General features: G+C 36.3%; 1 protein-coding gene across 1 annotated transcript in view; it reads right to left on the bottom strand.

The window, feature by feature from the left end:
• Positions 1–10,278: 10,278 nt before the first annotated feature.
• LOC107083024 (1-phosphatidylinositol 4,5-bisphosphate phosphodiesterase gamma-1-like) overlaps positions 10,279–11,994 on the bottom strand; it is a 47,302-nt gene continuing 45,586 nt past the window's right edge. Inside the window, exon 32 of the mRNA XM_015371957.1 lies at positions 10,279–11,756. Coding sequence (XP_015227443.1) covers positions 11,696–11,756 — 61 coding nt within the window. The 3' untranslated portion in view covers positions 10,279–11,695. The remainder of the gene's footprint in view (positions 11,757–11,994) is intronic.

The raw sequence follows: 11,994 nt of genomic DNA, 5'->3' as shown, positions 1-11,994 counted from the left end.
AAAATCTGTGTGACTATATTCTCAAAGTTGATTGAATTTTCAATTTATTTATATAGCGCCCATTCGCAGGTCACCAGATAATACAGTCAATCAGTTGATTGAATTGACTCAAAGGCAATCCCTCACACAAGTATGCTTGTAGCGACAGTGGAGAGGAAAAACTCCCTTTTAACAGGAAGAAACCTCCAGCAGAACCAGACTCAGTGTGAGCGGCCATCTGCTGAGGCCGACGGGTTCAAGGAGACAGAACCAGAAATACAAAAGGCAACTGTAAAAGGAGGCCCATCCAGGAAACACAGCCAGGCAGCATAACTCCATAGTTTTAATGCGTACTGCACAGTTTCTGTTACCTCAATTCAATACTGACATATTACCGTGTCCATCAGTTGTTAGATATAAACACCCAAATATTTAGGAATAAAAATAATTAAGATTAATAGGAGTGCCCAAACTTTTTCATATGACTGCACAATAATGGAAAGAATGAGGACACAACACTTGTTTTCGCATATTTATTGGTCATTTTAATGCCTGGTACTACTACAATTACATTTGTCTGGACAAATATAACAATAACAAAAATATCTCATAAAAGTTTAATTTAAGAAATGATATCTACCCAGTTTCTTTGCTTTTCTTGACAAGTGATTTCGTTTATTAAGTTCTTACATAAATAGCTATGGCATTGTGCAGCCAAAAAGTTTTTAGGCATCAAAAACAGTTGTTACTCGATTGCATAACCATTATTTTTGATAACAAGGCTTCTCTCTTTATATTTTCCCACGGATGTATATGTTAGGGATGGCCATTTTAGGTAATTTTCAAAGTCAACAATCAGGCAAATCAAAATCAATTAATGGATTAGTCCTGAAGTCATTGTGATGTCTATAATGAAACAAACATACATAAACATAAGTTTAAAACATGTGTGAGATCTTATTTACTGTATATATTGGGCATGTTCCATACATTAATCTTTTTTTTATTTTTTTATCTTGTTTAGTTTTTCTATCATTGTCAGCTTGTGATGGCAGCATGTGCAGCCATCATTGTCCAGATTTGGCATTGGTTTGCTATTTGGGTGCATACATTTGGTCTGCTCATTTTGCTACATTTTCGTTGTATGATTTATTTTCGAACTACTACTTTTCGTTTAAGTTGCCAGTTTCCATGAGGGGGCCATGTGGGCTAGGCTGGGCCAGTGAAGCAGGAGTCCCAGCTGCGCATAATCTCAGTGGCACTGAGGCTTGATTGGACTTTTCCTCCAATTTTTAGAAGAGGTGTGGGAAATTTTATCTTATTTTATTTTTTCATTCTGTTAGGTTTTTGTTGTAATTAAAGTTAGAGTTTAATTACTTAAATTATTTTTCTCTCATTTCTCTGATTTTGCATTGTATAGATTAGTTTGCTCTTTTTGTGTAAAATGTTCCTTCTTGCGTTACAATGGCCTGATCAGCCGGTATATGTTATACACAGTATATGTTCCGCTTTTGTATCAGTTTGTAAGGTCAATTAATACTTCAGTTTCTTGTGTTTAATTAGTTTTTTGTTGATCACATTTTCATTTTTCGGCCCAATTCATAATTTGTTGTAAATAAATTTATTTCCATTTTTCCTTCAAACTTCCCTGTGCTTCTCTGATGCTCGGTCCCCCACTGTGCTTTATTGAACAGCAGAGAAAGTGGATCAGGGAGGCTGGGATTGAACTAGGTTGTCTGCATATGTCTGCAAAACATTTCTATGTTGGCTTAGTAACTGTGCCTTTCTAGTCTCATCTCCACAGAGAAAGCTCTGACTTAAACAGCTGTTAAATTTCTTGTGGCAGAGGCGAGGTCACACTCATGGGTAACTGCCTCCACTTAACCCTGTAGTGAAGCAGACACCGACTCTTCTGGAGCTGCAAGAGCAGTGTGTTTATTGATGAAGCTGGGAGTGAAAACATTCACCGCTTAACAGTTTCCCACAGCTCCTTCCTTGGCTGCAACGTCCCTTCTAAATATTTATATTCTTTATGTGTATTTTGAAAATACCAGATGTATATGTAGTCGAACACAAATCCAATGAGTTTTCAGAGCTCACTGTCAGAACACATTTTAATTAACTTAATCAAACGTTTTATATTTCATACATAGTGGTCATGGTTGTATAAACACCTGCACAGTTCAGCATGATTTAATGTTGAATTAGTATTCAATATAATATCTACTGTTAAACCCCCCCTGAATGAAGGTTATTTTCCAACAAGTACTTTCTGGTGGGTATTTCATCTTGGACCCTCCAATTGCTCTGCACCTATGTAATCTTTATTACTCTTTGTAACCATTTTGCCTCTATGTTTGTGTTTTGTGGTCTTGATTCACAATTTGTATGTTATATTTAAATTTCTATCTGTTTCTGCAAATCATCCTGAGGGGGTCATCAAGAGATACAGAAAAGACCTTAAGGCCTATGAGAAAGTGTGGCATATTGAAGGGTCGGTGTCGACAGAAAGACCATCGTTGCCAGTGCTCCCATCTGTGAGCTGACTGTATTGGCACTAAAGACATACTGGTTGCTCATAGGCCAGAGCCACGACTGCAGTATTTTGCCAAAAAAAAAAAAAAAAACAGCTAAAAATATAAATATATATTTTACCAGAATGTCAAACTTAAATTATAGGCCTACTTTTAATTTTTAGATGTTATATCTTACTTTTCTGTTATATGCAGAGAAACACCCTCCAGGTTGTTGTTTTTTTCATAAACAATTTGCATTACTTATTTTATCCCCTTAAATTCTTAATCATGATTTAGAAATATCCCTGCAGGTTACTATTGATGAAAGGCCTCTGAAATGTCAGGACTGTTTATTGCTCCAAGCCCTTGCTGCCCTGGTTTTTAGGGGTGATCCACTGGGTGATTTTTTTTTACTTTGGTGCACAGAACCGCAAAACCTATAGGAGTATATTTTGGAAAGCCTGGATCACCCTGTGTTATCATCTTTGTTATGACTATTTTACATTTATGATTGCTGGAATAAATGCTATTCCTATTTCAATACTTAAAGTAAGAGAATTGCTGGGTTTTGTCTTCTTAAAAAGAAATCTATTGACATGTGGAAACTATTTTAAGCCATTAACGCCCTCTGGTGGCTCTTTGTGGCATTGATCAGTATAGATGTTGCATATTAACCATTGAGGTTTTTGTCTTCCTGTGCAGGTTCTATGTGATATTAATATAGTAAGAAAATGTCAATGCTCCTGCATTTTCTTTCTGTTCTAATGCACTACATGTTGATTTGATTGATTTCTATTATTGAAATTACGATTTAATGTCATACTACTCTTTGTGTGCTCCCAACATCTGAGGGTTCAAGGGTGCCATATAGAGGTGGGGGGACAGGAAGATTCTAAGGGGCCTTGACTGAGAAAATCCAGTAAAATTAATTACCTTTAAGTTGTCCCGGATCTGCGAAACAGCGAAACAAAGCATGAATATATTGACCACCAGATCCTGATGATCTCAGCCCCAGTGTCCTGAAGGCCTGTGCACAGCAGCTCTGTGAAATTCTACAGCACCTCTTCACCCTTAGTCTTACCCAAGAGACAGTTCAAATTATGTGGAAGGCCTGTTGCCTTGTTCTACTACCAAAGAAAACTCAGCCAACAGTCATCAGTGACTATAGCCCTGTTGCCCTGACATCCCACATCATGAAGGTCCAAGAGAAACTACTGTTGGTTGATCTCAGCAAGCAAACCAGCAGCTATCAGGACCCCCTGTAGTTTGATTATCGCCATGGAGTTGGAGTTGATGATGCCATCATACACCTACTTTAACAAACCCACTGTCATTTAGACAAGGCAGAAAGCACTATGAGGATCATGTTCTTTGATTTTTCCAGTTAATACAATTTAACCTGACTCACATTGTGAGAAACTCCAGCAGACTCAGGTGGAGGCATCAACAATCGGCTTGATCAAAGACTACCTGAAAAACAGACCATAGTTTGTGAGACTTAAGGGTCACCTGTCTAATCAAGCAGTCAGTAGAACAGGAGCACTACAGGGGACAGTACTCTCTCCATTCCTTTTTACTCTTTACACCTCATTATAGAGAACATTCTCTTCATAATATTTTCAAACAGTGTCTTCTGTAAGAGGATTCCCCAGATCAGGGGTCACAGAGCATTCTTCCAGAAGACATGTCCTGTCTACATTTATCAAACATCTTAATCAACTGGATAAAAAACAAATGATTTACTGCACCACTGAATTTCCTCTTTTGCTTAATAATTTTTTTAATTGAATTGTATTGAATAAATGCTTGTATTTGAATTAGAATCTGACTGCCTAATTAAGTTGTATTCTAAAAAAAAAAGAATAAGTTGGACTAAGAAGAACAGAATTAGAATGGACATAAATTCACATCAATTAATGTGAAGACTGTTTGCCTTCAAAAGAGCTTTTATGTGACTTACTGCGAAATAGCTTACTGGATATAAACCAGATCAAACTGAAAGTCCTTTTTCTTCCAGCTATGATCATCTGACACAGCTACTTACCAAAGTGATGGATGAGTATACCGACAATATGGTGGATGTCTTTGAGGAAATTAGGCCATGAAGTAAAACGATATTTACTGAACAGCATGCAGAGCAGCTTGCAAGATCTTCTACAGCTGCTGACAGAGCAGCAACAGCCATTGTTTTTACAGCCAGATGATATACCCCAATGAGGATGAAATGGTGTGGCCTAAAAATACTTGCACTAAAAATTAACTTGATCAGTTTTGGTTGTAGAATTCACTTTAAGCTTGTTTTCTAACTAAAGGTAGAAACAAGTTCTTCCTGATGTGAATGAGATCAGTTTCCATCTGGAGCAAGCTGAAGTGGATTTGGGAAGAGAGGAGATACAGAGGATTTTCCTTGCACTAAAAAAATCTTATTTATTCAGAGGAACTTAAGGAAGAGAAAAGAAGCCTGAAAGTCTGGAGAAAGAACCACTAGAGGTAAGAGCAAGAAAGCTTGATACATGCATCCATTGTCTATATACTGTGGGGTCAATAAGTTATATATTGCCGAAACTGTTCTAGAGATATGCTTTCTCATTGCTTTAGCCTTGAGAGAAAGATAAGCTTCAATCCTTGAGGGGTGTGCCTTAATGAACCTGAGCCAGAAGTTGGACCTCCTCTACTGACTGCTTTATCCCTAGATGCAGGTCAGAGAATCTTTATTAGTGCTATACAATATATTGATATATATATATATAACATTGTAATGTATATGGCAATCATAGACTTTTATGGACTGATATACAGAGAAATTTTAAAATACAATTGGTCTTAAGGCTTTCTATGGAATGATGTTTTATCATAGCTTCACGCCATCATTATCTTTTCAGCAGATCAGCAGTTGCAAAACAAATCAAATTTTTGTTTAGCTTCAGTTAAATAAATGGTTTGAAAGAAATAAGTAGCTAGTTTTAGTAAATATCTTGAACATTGTCGTATATCATTATGGAGCAATAAAGGAATTGATTGAAACATGTCTGATGCATATTTCCAGCTAAAGATTAATGGAACTGTTCCATTAAGTTAGTTCTAAAAGCCCTTAAGTCTTTTTTTGACTTGACCTTAGAGAGGATTAATTTTGTTCTATATAAACAGATATAACATCAGACATCATTAATCCAATAAACTTTGAGTACTGGAGCCGAAAGTTCATGTACCCATATTGTGCAGCACTTATGCTCTGATACATTAGATTCAAACAATGGAGAAATTTAACATTGTAAAGCTGCAGCAGGGTAATGGCCCCATTCAAGCTTCTACAAGCTATAAGGTTATTTCTGTTGGGGGAAACTGCCATCACAATGTTTTGCTTTTAGCATTAAAGATAGCTACTCTGGGAATATTTAATTGAAACTATCTGGAAATCAAAGCCAAAGACATCCAAATGGGCCTCCAGAGCACATGAGCTCCTGGAGAGACAAAAAAAAATGAGCAAACGCATAACTGGCGAGCACATACTGTAGCCCCAAGAACCACCAATGGACCATAGGGTTAAATTGGCAGCCACTGGCCAGGCTGTTTGATGACCTGATAGGCCTAATATCAATGGGCCTAAGACCCATTGTGGCAAAAACAGGTACACATGTTCAAATCACACATGTTTAAATCAACCCTCACATGATCTTATATAGAAATTCAGGTAAAGCCAACTGTTTTGCCAGAGAGCAGTCCTTAACCTGTGTGTTGCCCCGACACCCAGAACCATCAATGGCTTCCTTCAACTGAACAGTTAAAGGTAGATCCAGATACTGAGAAACGGAAAGCTCCAACACACACTCAAAAGCAATGGTAGCAGCTCTGTGTATTTCACAGAGTCCAAAGCTTGGGTCGGGCACAGAGACCTAAGAGCCAACCGCAACCAGATCAACAGATCACCTAGCCCACCAACCAAAAAGCTTCCAAACCAAACCTAAGATGAATAACGCAGAGCGCTAACAGTCAATGGAGAGTGTGGTCCCAACCTAACACCCATAATGAGAATACACATCTCAAAGCAGGGCACCTAGCTGACATACATAAAGTTAAAGAATGGAACCTTTGTTATATTGATATGCCCTCAGATTTGTAGATAAGCTAGTCTAGAAGTTATTGTATTTTCCTCCAATAATCTTGAACTCAACACTATTCCTGACATTTTTTATTGAAAAAGCTTCCTGGATTGGAAGCAAAACGTCTTCAAATTTGGAAACAAAGTCCAGTGGACTGTTTTTAATTTTCTTGTTTTGGAATGACTATGACCTGGATGACTGACAATCTTCACCAGCCTCCAGTAATCCTTTTCATTTTTAATTCCTCTTTTCCAATGAAAGCAGATTCACATTTCATCTAGAAATCAAGCTCCCATATTTGCATTTTATGGGTAGTTCATTGTCTTTAAATGTATGGTTCAGACAACAACATGAATATGATTATGATGGTTTCATATATTTTTCCATGGCTGCATGGTCATCATTGTTACATGCATGTTGAGTTTGTTTTACAACATAATAACCAAGTCTAAAAAAGGCACCAGCACACACAGAGATAGACCAGCAGCCAATCAAAATGGTGCAATCTAGAATCAAGAGAAATCATGTTTATGTGTATATTCCAGAAACGTTTAATATGCCTCCATGGAGCTCCAAGTTTTCCTCCCTTCTAACTCCTCAGTATGGGGTGCCATTTTGAGTAGGTTATTTAAGAGGTAAGTGTTTTTACCAGTTTATGTGAGAGCTTTTCTCTAGTGTTTAGGCACATTTTTCAGTATATTATATGGAAGAATTTTATTTAATATGTGTATATGAACGTTAATTTTGATTTATGTCCCTGGTGGCACCCCATACCCGAGTATGCAATAGCTATGCTGCGTTCTAACCTCTGACTGGGTGAATTTGCTTACACGTGTGGAAGGTAAGTGCAAGGGTTAATGGCATCTTTGCTTTTTCTAAATGTATCCTAATGCTTGCACTGCAACTAACAGACATGTAATTTTCACCGACTGTATAGGAAGTTTAAAAACATATATATTGGATGGGAAGAGCAAGATTTGAAAGACATCTTGGAAGAAGCTGTCCTGGAAGAGTCAGAGGAGTCAGAAGAAGATGACGACTAACATGTAATCTGATTATATATTTGAATTTGACCGTAAAGGTAATCTACATTAAATTAGGATTAAATAAATTACCCCCCAAATTTATGAGGTTAGATAAACACATGGGTCAAATGTTTGAAATGTGTATATTGATTGTATTAAAATGAATGTGCAAACTTTTATTCCACTTGATTAGAAGATATTCTGGTCCTTCATAGGTTTGAAAGTTTGACACAGCAACTTTTAACAAGAACAAATTCAAAACTCAGTTTACCCAGTAAAATTATTTATTTCTGTTCTTAGGTAATTTCCTGAACATTGTAAAATAAGTGCAAAGCTCCCACATTATGTTGTTCTTTCTTATTTTCTGTGAAATAAAATACAGACAAAGGTCGTGACATTGTTCATATATTTTGCACTGCATGTATGATGTACAGCAAAGATTAAGGGGAAGTAAATGTCCCCTATTAATCACACATATAAATATGTATTAGGATATTAAGAGAAATTTTCAATAAGCCGTGGGAAGACAAGAACAATCGAAAATTATTTTATAAAATTCAGCAGAAAGTTAAAGAAATGATAAATGTAGAAATGAACAAGGAGTTTAATTTGGACATTCTGGATTAAAAAGACGACACTTAACTGAGAATTCATAAGGAGGAGATTAAATTGGTCTTAGTGGACATCTTATAAAACAATCCTATAAAATAATTTGACTATATTTAATACATTTAATTTCATGTGGTCTTGCTGAGATATTATCTCTGTATTATTCTAGATTGTGTGAGCTTCCACCTTTGCCTCTCTAATGTATCTTCCATAAGCTGCCAAGATCCTTATCCACTGCTCCGCTCTTATATTTAGTCCCTAATTATTTGCCACAACCATAAAACCTGGAAGCTGTTATTTGCTCTTGGGGTAATTGTAGATCATGTACTGTAAGAACGGGTTCTTGTACAGTAGTTTGATTTTTGGTTTTAACGCCGTTCCTGAATCATATTTCCCGAAATATGTTTTCCTTCCAACTTATATTGATTCTTCAAATGTTTTAAATACTCCATCTTTGAATAAATCTCCTATTATAAAAAATACTGCCTAATTTCCACTGTTTTTAATATTTTTTTTAGTCCCCAATGCAAATAGACGGGTTTAGTCACAAGGAGAGGTATTTCTACAAGTTATGAGGCCCTCAGTAAATCTGATACTTAATTTCAAACATCCATGGAGTGCCTAAGACCTAGGATTGTCAAGCTCTCCTTTTGAGACAGTTTCTCTCTACAACTGAATGGTGAGTATAGACCAGTCTCAATATTTGTCCAACCTGGTCTATTATCTGTTTATCGCCAATATTTTGCCTGTTTCACCATTTGAAATGCGAATCTTAACAGTCTATGTATGGTCTGTCAAATGAAGTCCTCCTTTTCCCCCAGTTTCCCCATAGTTTACACATTTTTTTTTTGTGGACTTTCTTTTTCCCATAAATATTGCTTGATCAAACCATCATACCTTAAAATAATTTAGGTGGCATTTTAATTGTCAATAAATGATACATTTCTGTCCCAAAATCTTTTTAACTATGTTAATTTCCCCCCAGAGAGCAGGGGCGGAGCTAGATGGGCGGCCAGGGGTGGCCATTGCCACCCTTAGCCAATCATTGGCCACCCCTGTGGCCAACCCTACCATTTTATCCCCCTCTGATCCAGACGGTGGCAGCAGTAATACTCTCAAGTGGAATATTCAAAACATTTTATTTTTTTGTGGATAATTATTCACATCAATATACTAACATCAAAGATGATAATTACAGAACTTATGCTCTTTTCAGAACTAGATTTTGTGTTTTATGGGGTAAAGAGAGAATAATGTCTCTTGCAAGTCATCTAGGAGTCTTCAGTGTAATCAAAGATAAATAAAAATTTTAATAAAAACGTATCAAATAATCAATTTATGTATTAGTGCTTGTAAATATTAATTTTAAGCAGAATGTTTTGATAGAAGTAGGTAAGTAATGACAATGGAAAAGATTTACGTCCAAGACTAAAAACTGAAAGAATTTTATCCACTATACCTTTTATTTAGAAAGCACTGATAAAATAAATATGTCTATTTGTTTGCAAAGGCTGTAGGAAAGTTTGTCTTTATATAAAAAATATGGATGTTTTGCCAGTTAATTTTCATGTTGAAACAGTGTAGATTGACCCTGAGGTTCTGGTGCCTATCCGCTTTCAGCCACCCCTCAGTGTACATTGGTTATTGCCTGGCCACCCTTATAAAAAATTTCTGGTTAAACCTCTACCATAGAGTAAGTTGTATTTTATCCCACATTTCTAGATTTGTTTGTACTTTTTGTAAAACTGGTTAAAATTTCAGATTTACTACATCCTCTGAGTCTTTACTAAGCTGTGATCCTCATTATGTTAAGCTTTTCAAGACCCATCAGGAGTTCTCAGACCCCTCTACTGTGGAAACAACTACTAGTTTCAGTCCATGAGGCAGACACCCTGTCTACTATTAAAGCAAGGCGAAAAACTTTCCTTTTTGATAAAGCTTATAGTTAAAAACAGAGTGATTTTTGCTTACTCACTGGATGAGTGAAAATATCAGTTGATATTCCAGCTGAATTTCTGATTCAGCTACTTTCTATGACAGAGACAAACATAGTCTAGGAGTATACAGAAACAGTTTTATTAACTGGGAACTTGCACTAGTAATATAGAGTATTAATACTGGACAGTAAGCATGGGTACAGAGAGAGAAAACACAAATGCTGACAGTTTTCATAATACACAAAGGCTGTAGGTCGAGAAGATGACGTTTGCATAGTAGTCCCTGCACAGTACTAAATACTTCAGGGAGAAAAAAAAAGGTTTGTATCTATGAAAACATTTCTTTAAAGGGAGCTCCAGGTACACAATATTAATTTCATCATAAAATTACAGAGAGCATCCTTCCAGTAATATGTTCTTTTATGTAAAAGAAGTTATGTACATGCTGATTGGTTAGACGAAGGTAAAGTCTGTAAGGCAAGAAGCCATGCAGTAATCAAACAATCTTTTTGCAAATCCAGGACATTCCTATGTGTTGTTTAAAAGATGATGGAGTCTAATACCAACAGGTTTTATCTGATGTGTTAAAAAAAAAACTACTAGCTTTCTGTCATAGCCCTTATTTGATTTGAGTGTAATGGTTGACATCCATGGGGCGCACTGTCTCTGAAGGTAGAGTGGATTAATATTGAGCCCTTATAATTATTGGGAAAAGACCTTCTTGTGTGTTTTGGTGGGAATTTGTTCGACATATTGTGCTCTTATTACGGTCTAGTTCATGTTATTGCCCCCCAAAAAAGACTCAATTAAGAAACTTCAGTCTTTAAATTACTTCATGATTAGTGGTCTGAGCCAAAAGAGTGCATTCCTTCTCCAGTTTTTTTGTTTTTTTCTCACAAAGAAAAAAAACCTTCCAGTTCTAGTTAAGAAAAACATCTTTTTAGACAACTTTACAAAGTTTGACAGCAAAAGGCACATACAGGATCTTTCCTTTGCCACGCGTGCCCACACCTTCCCTTGTATATCCAGATATCAACATTTTTATTAACATTTTGTTAAACCTGAGATTTCTTCTCCCTTTTATCCTGTTATTAATCTTAAACTAAAACGCGGTAAGATCAGATGTAATATGCTTAATTTTTTTACTGAATTTTGAAGTACTTTTTTGCAACAAAAGCTTCACCGTGAGTCAAACTTTGACTAAAATTGTGTTGAAAAATTTTAAATTTTACACAGCAGTTGAAAATATACTATCAATATATTACCTTCTTGTAAAACCTCTTTAGTGAAATGCCCAGAAGTAGCCCCCACATTTTACTCTTTATCTGTTCCAGCTTAAATCCTGACTGTTTTATAGCTTCATTTTATGTCTTTATTCCATGAGATGTCTGTTTCTAATCTATATAAGTGCTGTCATTTGTCCTCCTTTTTTCCAGTTTCAGATTGCATGTCGCTTCTGTAGAGGCAGCTGCTTCATAGCGTGCCAGGCACTATGTTAGACGGTTAGCGCTCTGTGGTGGACGGCGTGTTTAGCTGCGTTTCGCTGCAAAATGCTGCCTTAGTTTCTCTCTTCTCTTTTTCTCCATCAACCTGAAAAAGAAAGATAAGATTAGAATTTCCTTCATCATGATGAAATATTTATTTAGAAACAGAATATAGAATAGGCGGAAGTTTTTGGATAGAATATTTACGGTTTAAGTTAAATCTGAACATTATGACCAAAACAGTCAACATACACTCACCGGCCACTTTATTAGGTACACCTGTCCAACTGCTCGTTAACACTTAATTTCTAAGCAGCCAATCACATGGCGGCAACTCAGTGCAT

The sequence above is a fragment of the Cyprinodon variegatus genome, unplaced genomic scaffold (assembly GCF_000732505.1).
Source record: "Cyprinodon variegatus isolate N-32 unplaced genomic scaffold, C_variegatus-1.0 Scaffold67, whole genome shotgun sequence".
NCBI lineage: Eukaryota > Metazoa > Chordata > Actinopteri > Cyprinodontiformes > Cyprinodontidae > Cyprinodon > Cyprinodon variegatus.
The sequence above is the reverse complement of the archived record's forward strand: the minus strand, read 5'-3'. Positions and strand labels throughout refer to the sequence as shown.